This window comes from Pygocentrus nattereri, chromosome 3 (assembly GCF_015220715.1).
Source record: "Pygocentrus nattereri isolate fPygNat1 chromosome 3, fPygNat1.pri, whole genome shotgun sequence".
In the NCBI taxonomy this organism is placed as follows: Eukaryota; Metazoa; Chordata; class Actinopteri; order Characiformes; family Serrasalmidae; genus Pygocentrus; species Pygocentrus nattereri.
Window position 1 is genome coordinate 19,721,223 of NC_051213.1, and position 23,262 is coordinate 19,744,484.

The window sequence follows — 23,262 nt, forward strand, 5'->3', positions numbered from 1 at the left end:
CACAGTGTATCCTGGGGCTGTTCAGGCTGCTCGTCTGGCTTTTCACCTGGTTAAGTGAAATCTGAATGAATCAGATCACCAAAAACACATGCTGATCCAAGGGGTAAACAGGCCCACAGATGAGATGCAGAATCATAAACCCCACATCATAAACAGGGATAGAAAACTGAAGCCACTATAGAAATAACAAATCACTGCAGAACAACAGTCATGCGTTGGCCACAGCTTGCATATAAAAACTTTATTCATGAACTTGAGTATTGGCAGTTGGCCAAATGCTGATCATTATTAAGGGAAAACAATGTAACCAGATTAATGATTGAACTGTTTGTAGTGGCTGATTGCAGTTAATATATGCGCCTCCCAAGAGATTCAACAGCTACTCTGAAGGAGAGCCAACCATGTCAAAGTTCTCAGTCAGAGCACAGAAGCTCTGCTGTTCCTGAGGTGACAGTCAGAGTGTCCTTCACACTGTTTCACGCTTATGGGTGTTAAGTTGCGCCTCAGTGCCATCAGGGCTGTAAATGAGGAGCTGGGTACAAGTGTTCATGGCCCCACTCAGCAATTTCACCAGATCAATACTACGCTATTAGCTGTTGGCTGCCTTACACTTATTGACTTTTCCCTTCGTGACTACTTATGTTTTATTCATAACTTATCTGTGGACACACATGCACTCCCACTGCCCCCCCCCCAATTATTTTTACGCCTGGTCAGGATGTAAGTCTTACCTGCACTACAGGGCAAAAGTCCCAGGCTTCCAAGAAACTGATATTTAAAACCATTTATCTGGGCAGTAAGTGTTTATATGTTCAAAGAAGGTAAGAAGGCCAGTATTTACAGTAAGCATCCAATACCCACTTCAGTCCTTCATTAAATTAAAGCAGGTGCAGGAAGGAGACAGGAATCAAATCTGTGGTCAAATTACATATATAAAAGTGCACATCCTCTACAGGCAACACATGTCTGCATATTTTAATGTTAAGTACTATTCATTATCTGAATTAGACAAATCTAGAAAGCTAGAAAATGGCCATTTTATTTGGCATTTTATGTCTTATGTTTTATTTTATTACATAGGATGTGTTAACTTTTTACCAGGGGTACATATATATATATATATATATATATATATATATATATATATATATATATATATATATATACACACACACACACACACACACACACACACACACACACACACACACATATCTCTAAAAATATAAAAATATAACCCTATACTTTAGAATGTAATAAGACTGGGACTTTAAGGTGATAATTTTAGTTACAATTTTGGTACTTTTCAAATAAACTCACCCTCATCAGATTTTCAAGACATAGTCAGCAGCACACTGTGCAGATATGGCTTGAAAATTCTTAGCATTACTAACATGTAGCATACCTCTATAGCAAACACAGTATTCTCTATATGACTGGGCTTGCGCATATAATCATACTTCCTTATGCATATACTGTGTATATGCCCATTAAGAGCAGAAAGTGTTTAAGAAAGTGTATTGAGAAGTTATGGAAGGAAATAATTAGCTTATCATTCTCAGTCTGTTATTTATTACCTCTTGGGTGAGACTTCGCTCTTGTTGTGTTGGAGAGACTAGTGCTCTCACGATCACGTCATTTTTCTCATCACCATGGTAACTGTTTCTAATGTCTGAGAAAGTATTTTGTGGACCCATTCTTTAGAGGGTGAGCGCGCCGGTGTGTTAACAGGCAGGAAGAGAAGAGTAAACAGAGGCCTCTAATACCTGCTAATAATGGTCTCCTCCTTAATTGAAGTTCACTGAATGCAGTTGTTTATGAAGCAGTGAGACACACGTCCCCTACAGAGTGCTGTTACACCTAAGAACTCCATTAGGATTCTGTCCCTTAACTGTAGCCCTTAATAGTGTCATTAAATATAATTGGTGGATTACACATGCCTTTAACTCTCACTGTGACGCTCTTACTTTGACATAAATGCTGAACATATCCAAGATTTTGGCTTACAGAGAGGATAATTAAACTAAGCGGATATATACTCACAGTAATTACATGCAGTCTTTTTATTTGTACATTTAATAAACTACAACCCAACTGTTGTAAAACCTGTTTGTGATTTACAAAGGAATTAACTGCCCAATATGTAGCCCACTCTGCAAACACAGCCATGAAATTCTGTATCCAGACTAATCAAAAGAACCCATATATGAGCAGCCAGCCCAACAAAACGAGCTCATTAGAAACTATGTAAGGGTGGGGTGGGCTTTCTGACAGGAAAAAAGTAACAACTATGTTGATAAAAAAAAAAACTAATCAAGATCTCCACATGGTAGCTTTAAATCTCTCCATAGCAGGTGAGTCACTGTTTATTTGGCACTGCCTTCCATTTCATACTGTGAATCATAAAATAATTGTTAAACAGAGTAGTTTAAACAAAAAAGCTCCAATATAGAACACTGATCATAAAAGTTTCAGGTTTTTGATTGAATTAACCTTTCTGACTGCACCTGGTGTTCAATATGAAACAGATACATTGTGTTTAATGTAATGTTCAACACAAAACTTTATTTATATGTAGCAGCATTGCCCCAGACTCTTACTGGAGTTATGAAATAACTTTTGTGGATGGATCATGACTGAAGCTCCACCTCTTTCAAATCAAACACTCATTTCCATCTCCACCTAGTGTTTCCAATGTTTCTGCAAAGCCCATCCCCTCCCTGTTCCTCAGTTCTATTCCAGTTCATCAAAAAGGAGGTCCAACCTTACAGCTCAAGCAGAAGCCAACCAGCCCAATTTCTCAGAGTTCACACCCCTCATTCAATCATACAGTCTGTTATAGTTCAAAGATATACTGAAGTTAACTAGCAATCATTTTGTTTATTTACTTATCACTTCTGGATAAGTGAGAGGACAGATTCTACATTTTGAATCAAAGAGAAACACTAGCCAAAAGTATGTGGACACCTGGGCAACACAACTATATGAGATTGTTGGACATCCCATTCCAAAGCCTTGGGTAATAATATCTTAATACATTTCCTCCTCTTTTGAGATATAACAGCCTTATTTTTAGTTGGTATAGAATGTTTGCATTATGTGGATATACAGTTTAATATGTAATCTAGACAGAATTTACACACACACACACACACACACACACACACACACACACACACATATACACACACACACATCTTCTAAGCCGCTTCTCCTTCTGGGTAGCGGAGGGGGTGCTTTAGCCTATCCCAGCAGGTGAAAGGCAGGAAAAAGAAAGGCAGTCCATCGCAGGGTAACAGAATGTACAGTCAAACAATAATTTCTAGGCTTTGAAGGATTATCCTCTCACCTGTAGCAGGAAGTCAAACAGCGCCAGTCGTGCCCACTCTGAATTGTGCACTCCTACACACCCAGATGAGTTCAAAGGCACCTTCATGCCACACTTGGACTTTAGTAAAGCCTGGTACTGGGGCCAGGTGAGAGAGAAAGAGTTCTGGTCATTATCATCATCATCTAGATGCTGAATATCTGGGTCCCACCACACCACAGGTCTTGGAGAACCATTGGTATATTTATATGGAAGGTGATTGCTGTGGAAGATCCTTAGCACTGCAGGAAGACTCCTGTTCAGACCCAGGATCCTGTCTAAGTGGAAGGCAAACACCTCAAACCAGTCACTGGGGCGCTTGATTAGAGCACAATTTCCTGTTTGGCAAAGTCTGCTATGGTCTCCAACTAGTGAGGAAGTATCATTGTGACCACCAAGTCCCACCTGGAGCACTTGCCCGTGGCCTGGAATTCTGGCTTTACTCAAGACAGTGCCCTTGGCAAGCAAATGCATCTTCTCCACATCGTCACGACTAAGCCAGGGTAGAGATTCTGCTTTGGTCCAGTTCAAGCTTTCACTAAAAGCCTTACTATGTGAGGTTTCACACCAACCAGCCACATAGTCCTTTCCCTCAGCCCCTGCCCCAGAGATACTGTTGTTCTCCACCAGAAAGTGGTGCCTCTTCTTCTCAGCTGGCTTTGCTTGTCTTTCATGTGTTTTGGTTTTTCTTGGGCCCCATTTAAGTTCCCCAGACTTCCCCACCAGCTTCTCTGGCTTAGACCCATCTGGAGTACATTTGTGCCTGCATGGCTTAATGTCTGGGTGGAGACTCTGCATGCTGGCAGGCTTTGGTATGGTTTGGTCAGGTCTGGGAAGAAGAAGCTGGATGGCATACTTAGAGTCACTGCCATTGCCTGTTTTTTTAGCAAATCTAAGCTTTTCACTGACTGTAAATGTCTGGGACATGTGTTTCCTTTTGCTTTGTTTTGATTTTGTAAATGTCCTTTTTGCACTGTTTTTCATCTTCTTTTTGGTTGCTTGTTGGACTTTTTCATGCACATTGCTGCCTCTGTGTTGATGGTAGCCAACAACTAGTTGGTGCTTGGCTGAATCTTTACTTTTAGAAAACTTCCAGATTCCACTATGGCCATTTGATGGTAGCTGATGGAGAGGTAATTTGGGGCCCATCCTTTTTAGCCCTGTGGGATAGTTATGGAGGGGCCATCGTGACAGCAGCCTCTTTTGTTGAGAGGGGGAGGGTGAGTGTGTGTTAATCATCACTGCTGAGAGGACCAGGAGAGACAGGGAGGCCACGATGTAGCGCCACTTCACTCTCAGCTTCAGCCTTGCCCTCAGACCCTGAAAGACAGAGCAGAGAAACAGTGCTGACTAAGATAAATCACACAACCATAACTGTGAGCTAGAGTCTGTAAATCACAAAGATAACAAATCTCCTTTAAACTCCAGGCAGACGCCATGAGTACTACAAGGAATTCCACTCAGTATAATATATATACAGCACACAGGCAAGAGAGATTATACTTTGTGGTGAAAGTGGTAAATTTATATATAAAGCCTGACATTTTCCAAATGTTCTGCATTCATTCTGGCCTGTGCTTCTCTACTGTGATGGTGAGATCTGTTAAAAACAAAACATGTACAATGTAAGGCGAGATGTAATCTGGGCAATAAATACTAGACTACAACAGGCTATAGTATTGAATAGGTGATGGCCTTCTGTCTGTCTATCTATAAATCTGTCTTTCTTTCACTTATTAAAGCTGCAACTTGCAACTATTCTTTTTTTTCTACAGGAATAAGCATATTTATGCACTTCTCACTACTGTGTTCTGTAAGACTCCCATAAACATGCATTGCAAACAGAAAACACAGCAAAAGTCTCTAAAACGGTCTGAAATGAACAGCACCATGCTCTTGAAACCATCCAAAACAGGTTATTTTTTGTCGACAGTGGTCTCTGAGGCGAAGCGTCCTAAGCATGTAATTAGCCTTTGTCTCAGTAGCTTTCTTTAATTATCTCGCCCAAAGCAGTAATTTTGAGCCACATATGGCATACATTTCAACGTATGCACATAAATAAATAAATAAATGCAAAACATTCATATAAGGTTCATTTCCTTAAATAAAATAAAAAATGTTTTTGTTTTTGACTATTAACAAGCACCAAAAACTCAGCTTTATAGACCAAAGTCAAATGTAGTTTTACTGACAGTAAGTTCTTTTTGTGTAAGCTGGCTTTTTTGCGAGTTTTAATTCACTGCATCTCACACACAGGTTTTTGAATGTTTTGATCCACTGCATTTGTGTCTTGCATATAACCTTGTTATCTCCTCAGAACGTTACATTTCTGATATGCTGATGCTGCATCTGCATGCAGGAAAGTGATGCCTGAGGCTAGAGGAATGTCTCGGCTCTGTAAGATCCCCTCACTGCAGCTGAAAGTTTTTATGACTTTTCCAGATAGTGCCTATGAAAGGCTCCCATTATGTTGTGGGGTGAAGAATGTCATGCCTGCAGCACCGTTGGCCTGAAGTTTTTGTGGAGCAGCTTCCCTTGCCTGTGAGGAAACTAATGCACAGTCCTAAGCGCTGCAGGCCAGGACTTGCACTGTGTAAGAATGGCCTGTTTTAGAGAGGTTTGCTTAAGGGGAGATGGATTAATACTTAGGTAAGGGAAAATGTAAACAATTTAATGTTAGGGGAGGATTTAGAGTTTGGCTTTAAAAAAGAAAGGGATTCATTAGTGGCTTAGGACAGTCTGTACTGACGGGTAAGGAGGCAGTCAAGAAAGCAGAGTCATTCAGTAGAACTAACCAATACCATCTTTCACTTAAAAAAGAATTTAAAAGTGAATTCATCAAAAAATAAAACGGTCTAAAGATGCTGACAATTCACCTGCCAGTTAGTAAAATAAGTCAAAAGAAAGTGAAAATACCAGAAATATTAACTTTATATCACACATGCAGTGCAGTATATTTTCAATATTTACCACTCTTATAAATAAAGGTGGTAAAAACGGTTTTTTGGATGCCATAGAACCCATGGGTCAAACACAAGGCCCGACACAATCCTATCCGACCTGCAAAAGTATTTTAATTTTATATAAATATTAGCATGTTTCACAGTGTGCTGCACTACACAGCATGCACCGCAATGTAATCTGTGCTTTAACTCTCCTACCCCAACAACAGTCAATGGCACAGCGGTTACACCTCAATTCTACACAATTCCACACCAGTCATAACACCAAATACACTAGCTGCATTTCAGCTAAAGTTCAACCAACATAAACATCTAACATCAGACACTGAGCCCAAGAATTAATGTACTTTGCACCAAAGCATTTTTTCCTCTGGCCCACAGATTTGTTGAGATTTGTTAGTGGTTGAGTTTGACACCGCTGCCATAGAAGAACCACTTGAGATAGCCTATAGAACTTTTCAGTGGAGGCTGAAGAGAGTGTGCAAATGAGAATGTGAAGGACCTTTATTTTAAAGATCTTTGACTTGCATGCACTTAAAGTATAAACTGTATTTAGTAAACTATTTCATATTGTGTGTAAAGCTAATGTAAGAGTAATTGGTGCGCCGTAAAATGAATATGACGACCCCTTTCTAATTACCAGCTGAGTATTTAGCACTTGAGTGTTCCTGTCATCATGTCAACGGTCCGGCATGCTAGCTGCGCTAAAGCAGTTTAACACTCTCCAAGTGCAAACAACTTTAACAAGTACAGCTAAAGCGTTCAACAAGGCAACAGTCCAAGCACAACACACACTCAGACAGGCAGGCTGCCTAGCAAGCAGTCAGTTTATTCATTTTTTCAGTCAAATAGTCACAAAGTCACTGTTTGCTAAAATGTTCTATATCCCATGTATATATTACTGAAAAGCTCATAGAAGTTTGGACAAAACTTTTCAGCTCTACAGGAACTCTAAAAACAGCAAAAAAGAACGCTAAAATAAACACCCAGCCAACTAGCCCAAAATTCCCTGCCAACCAGCCCAAAATAACGAAATGTTCTATTAGAATACAACACAGGATAGTAAATATTAACAAAGTGTATAAGAAATGTCTCAAACACAGCTAATAAAGTAGAAATGCACCCACAATATTTAGTTTACCTGCCCTTTTACTGCACTTTCTCTGAGTCTGACTGCTTTATGAGGCAGAGATGAGACAGGCCAACAACCCCCCCCCCCCTTTTTCCTCTTCCTCTCTCCTCAATTCATCTGGCCCAGATGGGCTCCACCTCCAGCTGTGAAAAACCACGCATTTAGGATCCTTATGGAACAGTTCCTTCACATACCGTTCAGGATACAGCACTTTGATCAATATATCTCTGGCTACGGGCTTTCTCTGTCCATTGATTGCTCTGTCTATTTCTCACCTCTCTAGCTGTAACAAAGCCAGGGTAGTCTGTTAAAGCTCAGGACATTAACAACTGTGTAATGTCCAAAATAGAACACTCAATTGACAGTCTGTGCTCTTTGAAAGTATATCACCTGGTTATTCTTGGAGAGCGAAATTGCTGTAGCTAAAAAACCTTGGTAACATTTTACTGTAGGACAGTGTTCATAAGGCACCTACATAAGCTCATAAGGATAACACAGACATTCATAAAGGTTCATTCTAGTAGGCATTGCCTGTTGTAAAGGCTACAAAAATCTATGTCAGGTGACATTGTTTTGTCTTGACATTAGGATGTGTCATGTCACTTTTTGGGTGAAATGACTATGTTACTACAGGTGATTTTGTAGCTTGGTGTATATCACAGTGACATAAGGAAATTAATGAAATTATAACAAAATGAAACTCATTTTATTTAAAGACAGAAAATTCAAATTTTTGTGCAACTAGCCCAACTTGGCAAGCTATGTGATACTATCAGTGTTATGTCACTGTGAAGTGTGATACAAACAGTGATTTTACTCAGAAAGAGTTACGACAAAATCTAATATCATGAAAAAAATCAATGTCACCTGACATAGGCACTGTCTCAACTTGACACCAAGTTAGGCAAAAGCAACCTTTTTGAGAAATGACACCTACTGACAAAGACAATGGGCCTCATTCATCAACCATTCATAAGAAGAAATTGCTTCTTAATACCAAATTCCAAAGTTTTCACGGAAATTCTAACATTCACCAATGTTTTCTTATTTGGGATTCATTCTTAGGTAAGAACCGAATCTACACACTAAAGAGCACAAAGCTGCAAAGAGTTCTGCGGTGTAAGAACATATCATGAATCTGACATGGACTTTTTCTTAGGACCTTTCTCAGGAACAAATTTAAGAAAAAACATAAAGGAAGATATTAGAGAAGGAGGCCCAATGGTTCTGTATGAAGCCATGAAGAACGATTTGCATGCTTAAAGAGTTTTTGTGTGGTCAAATACTTCTTCAGACAGATGGAGAATGTGTTGCATATGGTTTTAGATAAAACCTCTTTGAAAAGAGTTCTCTGTCGCACCAAAAGGGGTTTTTCTATTGTTACACGTTTGACATTGTAACAGTGGAACATGAAGAAGAGAACCATATTAAACCCAATCTGAAGAACTATTTCATCATGAAAGAACCCTTTAAGCATGCAAATGGTTCTTTGAGTATGCAAGGTTCCACATAGAACCACTGCATTTACTAAAGAACCTTTGAAGAACCATCTTTCTTAAGAGTGTAGATCTATGTCCGTCATGAAGAGCTGACATATGTGCCATGTAGTGTAATTAAAGTGAAATGTTACCAAAAGCTCTGACATTCTCTGGCATTGCCTCAGAGGAGTCTGGTCTTAGAACAACATCCAAAGGGCACTGGAGTTATTTAATTAGCTGCTTTTCTTATGGAAATGGTGAATGCTGTGCTACCTTTTTTACCGAAGGCACAGATACATGTTATGTTTGGTAATTTAATTCTTTTACCCTTTTCTCAGGCAAACGAGCAGCAGCCAAGAGAGGACTTCACAGGAGCTGATCTCATTGCTTTAAACATGGAGAATAATGAAGAGGCAGCAGTGACAGATTACAGTAAAATAGCCCAAGGAGATGATTAAGATGAGGTCAGACTCAATTTCAGCATTAATGATTGGACCTTTCTGATGAACTGCCAGAGCCGCATAATTACACTGCCTCTAGCTTTAAAATAGAGCTTAAAGCGAAATCAGATGTGGCTATGATTACAATTAGCCCCAAATATGAGGATAGGATAAGCAAACAAATAGCCAGCAGCAGAACAGTTGTTTGTGATAAGTGGAAGAAAGATCAGAAAGAGTGACTGCTTATGACAACAGAGAACAAAGACTCAGTGTTTGGCAGTAATTAGACAAGAATAAGCTTTGAGGTTACTATGTCAGCATTGGACTGCCAGTAGAAAAAAGACATGAATACAGTCACCTTGTATATCATCATATTTGCAGAGAGAGAGAGAGAGAGACAGACTGAGTGAGAGAGGTTTCTCACAGCTGTGGGTGATTCTGACCCTTTTCTCCAGGGCTGGAAGGAATAAACAAAACCATAGTTACATTAGGACCCTGTCAGGTGCAGTTTCTATCATGCAGCCTAGTGTAGCAAGCTTTGCCAAAAGTTCAATGCCTTGAAATTCAATTCCTCAATGTAGTTCAATGCCACAGTATGTAAAATAAAATATATAACTAAAAAACTTAGTTTGAATGATGCAGTACTATAATTTTCAATACTTTAAATGACCCCTACCTAACACAACCTCAGTGTTGTATTTGCATTAATTTAACTTTGATGGGCAGAAACACATTTTAAAAATACAAGTCAAGAGTTTTATTAAGAAGCATATGACCTAATTCTCTTACTAACAATCAACATATAAGCCATTTTGTGATACAAAGGTTTGTCCTCATCTCACTGTTAATATTCCTGTAACGAGGAGTGATATTGAGGTGGATGCATGTGCAGAGACAAGCAAGATTTATTATGGGCAAATCCAAAATCAGAGTCAAGACAGTCCAGGTTCAGGTAGCCAACACGAAGAGCAGGAGGGACAGACATGACAAGGAACACAGAAGTCCAAACACTTAACAAAAACTCTTCAAATAATACATATACTACGCATACAAGCCTTACATCAAACAGCACATACAAACACAATCAAACAAAGACAAGCAAACACAAGGGGCAAACACAGGGCTTAAATACACAATGGCTAATGAGGGTTCACAAGACACAGGTGGAAAACAGGTGGGAACAAGCAGGCAGAAAACAAGGGGGCCGGACTAGGAACCCAAACAAAGAAGCACATGGACAAGACTGGGAAATAAACAAAACACAAGCATATGGACAGGACTAGAAAGGGGCCAATCGTGACAATTCCTGTGTTGAAAGAGGTCAACAATATAATATAGTGCTCACCCTGCAAGCCGCTTTTATTTAGTTACTTATTTGCTTTATTTAGCTTCAAGAAGGGACAGAATAGAAAAATCAGACTAACAATTTGAATATTGTTGCTGTCATATCAAATCTCCCATTTTTTAACTCCACCAACTGCCCTTCACATTGTGTGGACAATCATGATGAATGGACCAAAGAAAATGCTCCAAAATGTGGACGACAAAAGGTAAACATTCACTGACAACTGATATGAAATACTCTCCTAGTCATATCTACCTTCAGCACCCATGTGAACTACATGTGCATGGTTGTTAGTAATCAGCATTAGTTGCTGACTGTAAAGTTCAATAAAGTAGACTGTTGACAAGTATCTCCCAGATGACAAATGTTGTGATGAGTAAGATTGTCATTATATAAAACTGATTTATACATTGACAGATGCACCAAATAAAACATTCAGACAATAGATTCTACCAGAGATACTATAACCAAGTGTTTCAAAGCAATTTCCTTCACACTTATCTACAAAAAAAAAAGATATTTATAAACATTTGTTCCAACCTTTAGCTTTTTCCATACTAATCAGAAAATATTAGAAGGGTAGAAGTCACTGTCCAATATGTTGACAAACAGGAGGTGTTTTAACAATTTGCGAATAATTAGGACACTTCAAACTTGTTTACACCTTGCATTAACATCTGTTTTGTGAACGGATTATATCTAGATATACTTTGGCCAGATTTCACTTTACTTTTACTCAAGTGTGTTCACAGTGTGACCAGACGAGACTTGATTTTACTTTCCTGAGTAAAAAGCATATCAACACATACATCTTTTCTGTTGTTCTTTTGCTTTCTTTTTCTCCCATTGTGACATGAACTGAGAAGCTTGGCTTGTACACATTCATTGGTCCAGAGTATAAGATGGGACGTGGTTTGAGATAACTTTAGCCTCACACATCCTCCATCTTGTAGTTCTTTGTTTATCCTCTCACTTGCTGGTCAGCGCTCAGCAGATGCGTTTCAGTTTACATAACTGTAGAGCACAGATATAGAAAACACATTCCATTTACACTTGCTTGGAATGTGGTCAACATCTGTCTCTGACCACCTCTAAATCTGGTTTGAATGATCTGATCTCAATCTGATCACAATATGTCCTGAGTGTGTTTACATCTGGCTTCCCATCAGGTGAAATCCAGTTGTGATCTGATCAATAAAAACATATATAGATGCAAGTTGTAAACATTCTCTTTCAGTAATCAGTGATAAGAAGAAGAAGCCTGATCCTAGATCAGTTCCACTTCTAGACACTCTACCACCTAAAGATAATAAACATAAGCCCCTTTGGTGAGTGCATCACATTTCAAAAGCCAAACTGACTTCTTTTTGAGCAATCAAGCATGGTCATGATCATGATGCTTCTCATATGTCTGGCTTAAAATGGGATTATAATCGTCCATTTAAACCTGTGCATTTAAATCCAGCACTAATGCTTAGAGGTCAGGATGCTCACAGAACACTAAGTGGAAACATCTGAGACAGCCTTTTGGGACTTGCTTAGCAGTCAGGAAATTGCAGAGGTCCAAAACTTCCATTAATCACACAGTCCCAGAGTGATCTGCAAGCTGATCTCTTGCACAAATCAGGACTACTGTATATGAGTATGGAAAATATATCCTCATATCAGACGTCTTTTTCCAGAGACACTCCACACATACTGACATAATCAGTAGCAATGAAACACAAATCTAACAAGAAGCATTCAGTATCCCCAGCAGCTTGCCTTTGAATAAGCAGCTTTGACAGCTGTGGCACTCCCTACACACAGACCTCCTGGTGAATAATGACTTGATGACGCTTGTTTTTTGACAAGAGACGTGGAGGTGCAGAGACGATAAGAAATGGAGGAGGGAGAAGAGCATAAGAGAAAAAGAAAGAGTGGAAGTATGTGTATATGTGTGCAGACAGAGAGCAAGAGACAGTGAGTGAGAGAGAAAGAGATATAAGTCATCCGTTGGTGTACCCTGTCCTACCTCACAGTGTCATCATGGCATCTTTTTGTTATAGTCCAGAGGTTTCTGACATCCTACTGCATGTCATTGTGTGGATGTGTATATGTGTGAAGTTTGCATTCTTTCACTTATTTAACTCTGCAGTGTTTAGAGACACAAACAGTTTTTGCATATTAATATAATTTTTGTCCTGCTGTTTTACACTAGTCACTGTATAGCTGATCACTGAGAATCACTATTATTAGTACAAGTCCCGATTTCAAGAAAAGTTGGGAGAGGAACATGTTTACCATCATTGTCATCATATTTTATGTGGGAGACAGGTCTGGAGTGCAGGCAGGCCAGTCTAGCACCTGCACTCTCTGATTACACAGCCATGCTGCTGTAACAAGTGCAGAATGTGAACATGAATGTCCCTGAAAAAAATGCTCTCTAGATGGCAGCATATGTTGCTCTAAAATGTGTATATATCTTTCAGCATTAATGCTGTCTTCAGAGATGTGCAAGTTACCCATGCCATGGGCACTAATCCACTCCCATACCATAAAATACCTTGGCTATTTTCATAGAGAACACAATGTCCATTACTTCCATAAACAATCTCAAAGGTTGATTCGTCAGACCTCAACATAAATGTTCACTGTGCTTCAGTCCATCAGATGAGCACAAGCCCAGAGAAATCAGCAGTTTCCACCATGCATAGTACAGTCTCAACTTGCACTTGTGCAGAAAACCAGTGTTTATTGACAGTGATTTGTCAAAATATTCGTCTGTACCCATGAGGTAATATCCATCACAGAAGCATGCTGTTTTTCAATACAGTGTAATCTGAGGGGGAAATGGTCACAGGCATTCAGTTGCGGTTTTTGGCCTTGCTCTTTACATACACAGATTGCTCTGGATTCCTTGAATCTTCTTGATGATGGTCATGCACCATTGGATTATTTACTGGCACATTTTTTCGCAAAGTGGAGAACCTTGATCCACCCTTAATTCAAGGACAGGGCCTTTCCTAGACGCTCCTTTTGCACAAAGCATGATTGCATCACCTGATTAAGACAGTCATTCTTAGTCCTAAATGTCCCCATCCCAGCTTTTTTGTAATGTGTGGCATCAACTTCAGAATGAGCATATAGTGTATTTGCAAAACAAAACAAAACAAAAAGAACAATGACATTCATAAGCTGAAACTTTTAACATATTTATACTGTTTCCATTTGTATTTATATTCTGTTGTTGCAATCTTTTATTTAAGCCATGTAGCACAGATAACATTAATCAGATTTTCAGTTCATGCTCTGACCACAAAAGCAATCTTTGTTCTTTGGCAGTCCTAAGAGTGTGACCTTTTACATCTCATTTAAAATCATTAACACAACCAAAACATAGCTATTTCCACAGAATTAGGCTGAACAGAAATTTTTACCAACATTCTGTAAAGCTTGCCCAGCCTTGCAATGGTTGCATGGTTAGGTCAATTGTGTAGGAGGACTAATGCGAGTATGTAGGTGAATACATGTGTGATGTGCCTGAAGGCAATATGTGCAAAGCCAAAAGTGTTTCCCTCCTAAAAGCAGAACCACATATCATACCATCATTACTGTTGTCAGCTGACAGATACAACTGTAGGCACAGTGTAAACCAGAAAATAATTATGCCTCTAATTTTCAGTCTTTGCTTATAGAGCCAATCTCCTCACACAGAGCTTCTATCTCCCTGTTCAGCCATGATTATCAGCAATGTGTCCCAACACACACACACACACACACACACACACTCAGTGGCTTTATCTTGTAGAAACAGCTTTGATTAATCTCAGGCCAGAGTCGCAGTAGTGGCACTGTTGGATCGTGCATGGTGTTTGTGTGGTTATGGAGCCTATGGGCTGTCTCTTCTGCTGCATAGAAAACAGGTTCCATGCCAGCGAAACCACAGTCATAAATAACGCCAAGCATTACTGTCCCCTTGTGTGTTTGCCTGTGTGTGTGTGTGTGTTTGTACTGGTGCCAGCAGCTGGGATTTAAGATCTTAATCAACAGAAAATAGAAAGGGAAAGAAATAGTCCAGTATGTGTTTGTCTCAAAAGCTCAAATTAGACTTGCATTTCTTGAGCCAAATATGGTTTACTCTATTCAGCAAATTGAGACTGAGTGAAAATGAAACAGTTCATTATCCACAGACAAAGCATTGTCTATGCACTGGTTTACATCTTGCCTACCTGACCTGACTATGGCCTATCTGCTATTTTCAATCCACATGAGATTCCGTGCATTCCAGAATCCTGCAAAACACGCAGTGCTTCTTGATCTCCTTGACATTAAAGGTAAGATGATCTACAAGGAAGCTTTTTTCTGCAAAAACGAAGGAAAAAATACATTGTCCTTCAAAACACAGACACAGCATGGGTGTGGCTGTCTCTGAGTCAGTGAATGTAAGCAAGACTGAAATCAAAGCCAAATATTCTAAAATTGATGTGGAAAGTATGTGCAACTTTGGCCCAAGTTTTGCTTTAAACTCTCATGCATATTAACATTTTTACTTTAATTTATGCATTTGAATGAACTTGACAAATTCCTAATGCAAATAGCTAGTTACCAAGGTTAGTTACAATACTTTAACAGGATATCATGGCATTTGTGCATAAACGTTTCCAAGGGTTTTGTGATCATGAAGATCTTTAAAAAAGGATCTAACAAGTCGTTTGTATTGGCAATTGTTCATGAATTTGGGGGTCAGAGTTTCTTTGAAGGGAGGAGTGTATTTATTCTGCTGTTGTGTTCAAATATCATCAATCTCTCTCCAGCCCCACCCTTGATTTGTATTGGCCCTAAAGCACTGATTGGTGATTATATGTTTTCACTTCTTTTTGCAGCTCTCTGCTGCAGACTTCATTTTTCTGTGCATTCTTGAGGTAACTGGCCCTGGTCATGTGACCATTTATTCTAAATCAACATAGCAAATATTTGCATAACAGACATACTATATTTAGATCATTTACAGCTGCACTATAAAGATTTTTTGTTTAAATTCAGGAGAACAAAACACACTAATGCACTGCTGTTAGTCACCTTGTAAAACCTGATATGCTTTCATGTATTAATGGCACATGCACACATCACTTCCCCGTGTTTTGACCGAGTTCTCTTTGAATACACTTTATGCTTACAATCACCAGTTGTTCCGCTGAGGGAAGGGGTCTGAAGCACAGCCGAAGTTACAAAATGTTCTAAATAAATACTTCACTTACATCTTGGGAAGACACTTCCTTCACCAAGTTTTCTCTTTGAATGCTCTTTCAATGCACTCACAAATGTCAGTTTCATCTGTTCGTGGGGTATGAAACAACAATTTTACAAAATGTTCCTCCACACGGTGTGTGCAGTGACACATGTCCACCAGAGAGGTCTCCAAGCTTTAAGGAACCCTGTATATAAACTGTAATGACACAGGTTAAACCTACAAATGATCATACTGCTATTCTGCCATACATTGCTTACTTAAAGCATTCATGAACTATTATCCATAACACTGCACACTCAGTGTGCACCTATACATTTTATATGTCATTTTTTAAAGGTCTTAGATTAATTTTTGATGCACTATAGGCATATTTTGTATTGAAGTATAATTTATTAATGTGTTAGACTTTTTTAGCATTCACTATCCAAAATCACTCTCATGTCAGGATGTGTGTCTCTTCAGAAAGTGTGCTGTTCTTTCACCACTTCACTCATAATGCCCTACAAGCTGGTCTCTAAGAGCAGATGGCTGGGGCTTTCTAATTCATGTTGTTTTTGTGAATTCAATATGCTCCTTGCTAAGTACATTTAAAACATGTGAAACTGCTTTTCAGAGCAAGGTGTTGGTGTATTTCCACATGAAACTGCACCAGCTGGATCCTGCCCACCCACAACTCCAGAGTCCATGGCACGCTTGCATGATCCTGATTCACTAGTTTTTTCTGTTTTAGTAAAACTGCCTTGATCAGTTTAAGTTCCTCTTGCTTAACATATGAAATCCCCTAGACAGTACGCCACACACAGTTCAAATGAGTCCGTTTTCATGGTGTACATTGGTAGAACTTCTGATTGACAGGTTTATGGTCAGAGAGGTTAGAAATACACTGGTCATCCATAATGCATGACTTCTCAGTGAAGCAGAACCTGGGCTTGTTTGGACTGTTCCACTCACAGATCCGCCCGCAATCTGAAACCAGCCTCCATAGAGAAAGTGCACAAAGTATATCTGCTTTCAAAACTTTCAGCAGTGTAGAGAAATACACAGCTTTCACTTATGAACCCATCTACTGTAACAAGTTTGTAGAGCTTGTAGAGTACTCCTTATATCTTACCTAATTCACCTGTGATTATCAACAATGGGTCCTAAAAGACACACACACACACACACACACACACACACATTTGTTTTTATACAATTTCAGACAGTAAAGTCACAAATGTATTCAAATTTCAGTGAAAACGGCCATTACGTACAATTTCTTTAGCCTTTAGGAGATGTTTCTGAAGAGATTAGATTATAGAACAGATTATAGATCCAAAACTGGATTCAAAAAGTGATAAAAGAAATAGGGAACATGGGAGTCTTAACAACCATGCAAAACCTGGTAGACATCAAACTGTCCCCATCAGATAAACAGTACTTAAATCTTTTATTTTTGAGAGAGAGGAGAAAATCAAGCTCCACTCTTACTTCAGATCTGAAATAATCCACAGTGTCTGTCTATCTTTCCACAGTGAAAAGACAACGCAACACTATTTCTGAAACGACGTGTAGCTGTCAAAAATTATGTTAATTGACAAAAAAGGAGACAATGTACAAATCAAACAAAGAAGCTGCTGGTGTTCTCAGAACAAATCCAGACCTCAACATCACTGACTGTGTGCGAGACTGCTTGGATTATCGGAAGCAGAGAATGTACCCAACCTCTAAGACAGAGCCTTGTGGAAAAATATTCCTGGAGGTTTCTTTGAAAAATTGAAACTAAGTCTCCTGAAGAGAAGGAAAGTTATAAAAAAAGGGTAGACATAGAAAATACAAAAAAAAATATATATTTTGTGAGGCTTCTCTGTTTCATTCAATATTTGTTCTGCTTTTTTCAATACACTAAAAATGAATTTGTAATTAACTTGTAATTAATAGCTCTTTGGACTGGAAATACATTGAGTACTATGTATGTACCTTTATTTAATGTAGAACACAAATGTTTTACCCCTAATCTTCACTTCAACAACCAAAATGAACATTTTGTCTTTTCAGTTTGAAAATGAGACTAGAAACTTTGGAAAAAAAAATACAACTGCCATTTTGTTGGTCCTGACATTGTAGGTTAGTCCTGTTTTAGCCCTTTTCTGAAAACCGCACACACACACACACACACACACACACACACACACACACACACACACACACACACACACACACACACACAAAATACCAAGCCTCCAATTTGGCTGAGGGCAGTTTATCTTAAATGTTAGCCACTTATTTTCCTTAGAAAATGCAATAACAACACACACATGATGAGACTAAATTTACTCCCTTCATCCTTTGCACGTCACCTGCCTGACTGGCTCAACACAAACTGCCAACAAAATTATACTGAATGAAGAATGTACATGTGAAACTCACGCTTGCAGAGACAAATTGCGACACTTCACAGCACAAAAGCTGAAAAGTGTGTCTGGTCAGCAGAGATCACTGCCAAGCTTTTCTCTGAAGAGTTAAGAATTCTTATACAGTAATACTACAGGGACACTGCACCGCAGCTGAACGCCAACAGGACATGCAGAACAACATTGTGTGTGTGTGTGTGTGCGTGCGCAGGTGTGTATCTGTGTGTGACTACTTTAAATCAACTGTGTCCATATGAATAAACCATGTCAACACAAAAGCTAGTGAACTGGAAGACTGAATGTACTTCACTGATGTAAAAATCACGCACAGGTTTTAATCTAATTCAGCTGCTGTGTTGAGCGTGCAGGATTCCTTTGTGTCCTGTTGGACCTAAATGCCCTCTGTAAGTCTGAGTGGAACTGTGCATCAAAGGCCAGAATAGTTTACAACCACTTTGAAAACGCTGTGAAAGTTCAGCTGATCTTGACAGTGTTTTGGGGGGGAAAGGGTCAATAACCCAAAGCAGCCTTCCTCAGCAGCTTCAGCGTGGTCAGAAGGTGCTGCTGTATTCCACTGCAGTGCTCAGCAGTGTGGAAAGGGTTGGATGTTTTGTTTAAGGCACACGAATCGCTCCAGTGAAACGGCGCGTTCAGCTTCTCTGCGCGTGTGCGCGAAGCTGCCTGGAGAAACTCGCCCGCTTCCCATAAGTCACAATAACAGTCGAATTAAACATATAAAACGCTTTATTGTGCATTCTTACCATGGCACGAGGCGAGCGAGTGCACCGGTTGCTCTCTCTCCTGAGCTCAGAGTCCATGCAGCACTTTCACTGGGGAGCGCGCGCTCGCGCTGCCTTTTCATCGCCACATCATCTTCATTCCTGGTGTATGAATCAACAGCGCGGTGCCAGCGGTGCTCCAGCGGTGCAACTCAGTGCCGCTATATCCAGTCTTCCTTGCACTTTCTCGCTTTCCACCACTGGATCCTTCTGTAGTTTGGATGAGTAGGTCACTCCGCGCGCGCCGGTGTGGACTGTGTGCAGATGTGAGTGCTGTAGTGCCCGCGTGCAGCGTCCGGCTCCTCGTGCCCCTCCGGCTCCACTTTAGAGCGCGTGAGAACTGCCACAAGTTCACGTCCTACTTCTCGGAGCAGCCCTGTGCAGTGTGCGAGTGTGTGTATGTGTGTGTGTGTGTGTGTGTGTGTGTGTGCTACACACGACTTCAGGAGGAGGGTCCCTTGGGCTTCGTCTCGGTTTGTGGTGGAATGTGCTGAGGCAGGAGAACAGAAGAAGAGGAGACGCGCCTGGACGCCATGGTGGAGCTGCGGGATACAGCTGCAGAGTAAATGTGAAGGTGTAGCCTGCAGGGAGCTCAGCTCAGCTCAGCGCTGTGACTGTTTGCACGGTAATGGATCGCACAAAAACACTGACACGCTCGCGAAGGAGAGGCTACTGACGGGAAGAGCCCCACTCATACCCATAAATCAGCCAGCCAGGGGCTCTTTTTATTGAGAACTTCACCAGAGCTACCTTTCAATGCTCACACTTTCGCAGTAGTATAATTGTAAAACACAATGCAGGACAATGCTGCCCCCTGCTGGCAGGTGTGTACATTTATATTAGCGTCAGAGTCAGTTTTTCAAATGCGTTAAAGGGCCCATATCCTGCATTGTCCTGTATGTCCACTTCTAATGTTATGTGTTAATGTAATGTTTATTTATGCAACAAAAACAGTGGTAATTCACTTTTAAATGACCATTCTCAAAGCTCTCTTTATGGCAGAGAATTAAACATGCTGTTTTAGATTCTGTGTGGAGTTTGCATGTTCTCCCCGTGTCTGCGTGGGTTTCCTCCGGGTTCTCTGGTTTCCTCCCATGCAGTCAGGCCAATTGGACATGTTACATTGCCCCTGGGTGTGAGTGCGTGAGTGACTGTCTGTGTCTGTTTGTCTGCCCTGCGATGGACTGGCGACCTGCCCAGGATGTATCCTGCCTTCCACCCGATGTATCCTTCCACTGCCTTCAGCACCACCCACCACTCCTCCGCGACCCTGACGGAGAAGCGGCTTAGAAAATGGATGGATGGATGGATGGATAGATGGATGGATGGATGCATTTAAGATTGATATACCTAAATAGCCATCTTTTCTGATTGGCTGCTCTGTATTGACCCTCATTCAAAAAACAGGCCAAGGTGAGATAATCCTTATAACTTCAGTGTGATTGGGAGGGGCTATATGGCTGTAGGCTGATTGGAAAAGTATGTATTTATGACAGTGAATTCAATTCAATCTTTTAAGCCACTTCTCCTTCTGGGTCATGGGGGTGCTGGAGCCTGATGTAAATGTAAATTTCAAATTAGTATGTCATGGTATGTTTTTTTTTCATGGTTAACGTACACTTCTGTAAAGGCACCATTAAGTTAAGTGAAACTTTTTTAATCCCACAACTGGGGAAATTTCACCTCTGTATTTAACCCATTGGTGAAGTGAAACACCATATACACACTAGTGAATGCACACACACGCTAGGGGGCAGTGAGCACACTTGCCCGGAGCAGTGGGCAGCCCTATCCACAGCGCCCGGGGAGCAATTGGGGGTTAGGTGTCTTGCTCAAGGACACCTCAGTCATGGACTGACGGCACTGGGGATTGAACCGGTAACCTTCCAGTCACAGGGCCAGCTCCAGTAACCTCCAGCCCATGACTGCCCCAATCACCATTAACAGCAAACATATTGTGTTCAGGGACCAGGAAAAATTGTTGGTGATGTGTCATACTACTGATGTGTAGAGGAATGTGAGCCACATGGGTTGCCTGGAAGTCAACAATCATGTCTTTTGTCTTTCTGACATTAAGAGATTGTTTTTCCTTGCAACAGACCTCCAGCTGCCTCACCTGCTCTCTGTAGACTGCATTCATGTTGTTGTGTTTTTGCAAACTAGATGATTTGATTAATTTTGCCATGTTTGGCGAAGTAGTTATGGTAAACAGCGTGATGCCTGAGACAGTCTGTTTTGGGTCCTGACTGTCTCAGACCCGTTTCTCAGGAAGTCAAGAATCCAGAAGCAGCCTGAAGAGCTCAGTCCAAGTAAGTGGAGTTTGTTTGCTCATCTCTGGGTTTATGATGGTGTTGAATGCTAAGCTAACCAGATAGCTTAAGCCCAAAGATGAGGACTGTCCAATAACAATGTCCCTCAGCTCTTTTTCTATTGGACAGGCCTGACTTTGGTCTTAAATTATTTGGCTAAACTGAGAAATCCTGCTTTGTGAAATAGCCTCTTAACATCAGAAATCAGCATTCTGGCATACGTGCCCTTGGTTTCCAAATAGGATAACACCAGAGGAATGGTAGAGGTTTGCCATCCTCAGTGGAGTGGGTTTACTTGTCCACTGTAGATGGAATGGAGCCGTGACCAATCACACCTGAACTCCTAATTACTACAGAACATTGATTTGGTGCAGACACTTGTTTATTCAATTATGTATGTAGGTAAGGATGTATATAATTACAAAATCAGAAAACAACATTAACATCTTTAAATTGTACTGTTTATTAACTTTCATTACATTTGCTAACAATACAATTGCATATTTCATCCAAACAATGTGTTGCACACGTTGACATGCAGTCAGACCTGTCCAAATCTCATAATGCATGATGTAAAGGAACAAGACAAACATAAAACAAAGTCCTAAAAAAACATGGTCACGGCCTGAGTAACAAGTATACCATAAGGCCTTCATTTATTCTGCTTATTCTTCTAGTTGCTTGCAAATGTTTTACTATATTGTACTTCACTTTCTTGCCCTAAATACAAATTCCAAAACCAGCTCAACCAATAAACTGTACAAATGGGTATTTTCTAAAAGTTTAAATATTCCACACACATTTCAGCCATATGTAAGAGTTCTACTCAGTTCAGAAATGAATTAAACAGACCTAATTCAGTGCAGTTCATTGATGAGACAAATTCATCACAGCTGTCTCAATGTTTGTCACACATGGAACAATAAGCTATTTTTTATGGAAGTAGTGGTTTAGAACGGTGTAGAAAAGTGAAAGTTATGCAAAGATGATTTGACCAAAGATGTTTTTTTTGTTCTTTAAGGCTTTGAAGGCTTTTTTGTTTTATCTTTCTGTGAATATAAACAGTCATTCATTAAATACTGATACCTTTTATATTTAACTGCTTTGGCTCTTGCTATAATGTATATTGGACACCTCTGGACTCTGGACTCTTTCTCATTTGCATATAAGTATTGACTCTTAGTGCAATGACATTCAAATTTTCTGTTCTTTATAGGGCTCTCATCATTACTGGAAAACTATAACATTTAGTTTTGACTGGTGAATGAAGGGCTGAGCTATGACATTTAGTAATAATAATAACAATAATAATAAAAATAATAATAAGAAGAAGCACATAGGAAACTATGATTATTACTTTTAAAGTCATATAATACAATGACACAGATCAAATTAAAAAGATAAATACAAAAGATATGTAGTTTTAATTAAATGCTAAAAGTTAAAGAGATGTTTACAAATGTTTCTTAAAAGTGAGCTTGACTGTCTAATAAAAGGTGGAATTAAGTTCCATAGTTTAGATGCATAATAATAGAAAAGGTCTCCCTTCTTTGCAGAAGGCCCACATCTGCAGATTTAAGATCACATGCTGGAACATAAACAAACATTCTGTGATATATGTGGGTGCTTTAAGGCCATTACGAGCCTTAAATCTAGTACTAGAACTTTAAAATCTATCGTAAAAAGTTAGTTAGCCGGTGCAGTTCTTTCAAATCGAGCATGGTATGACCTCTTATTTGTTTTTGTTAAGGTCCATGCTGCTGCATTTTGTATGGGTTGTAAAAGATATATTGTTTTCTTAGGAAGTCCATTAAGAAGAGCAT

The 23,262-nt window shown here is 39.8% G+C and overlaps 1 protein-coding gene across 1 annotated transcript in view; it reads right to left on the minus strand.

Annotated features, from left to right (window-relative positions):
- The window catches only part of gask1a (golgi associated kinase 1A), a 30,378-nt gene extending 10,460 nt beyond the window's left edge, over nucleotides 1-19,918 (minus strand). Inside the window, exons 1-2 of the mRNA XM_017700312.2 lie at nucleotides 19,113-19,918; nucleotides 3,350-4,687 (exon numbers count right to left, since the gene is read on the minus strand). Coding sequence (XP_017555801.1) covers nucleotides 3,350-4,687; nucleotides 19,113-19,169 — 1,395 coding nt within the window. The 5' untranslated portion in view covers nucleotides 19,170-19,918. The remainder of the gene's footprint in view (nucleotides 1-3,349; nucleotides 4,688-19,112) is intronic.
- Nucleotides 19,919-23,262: the final 3,344 nt, after the last annotated feature.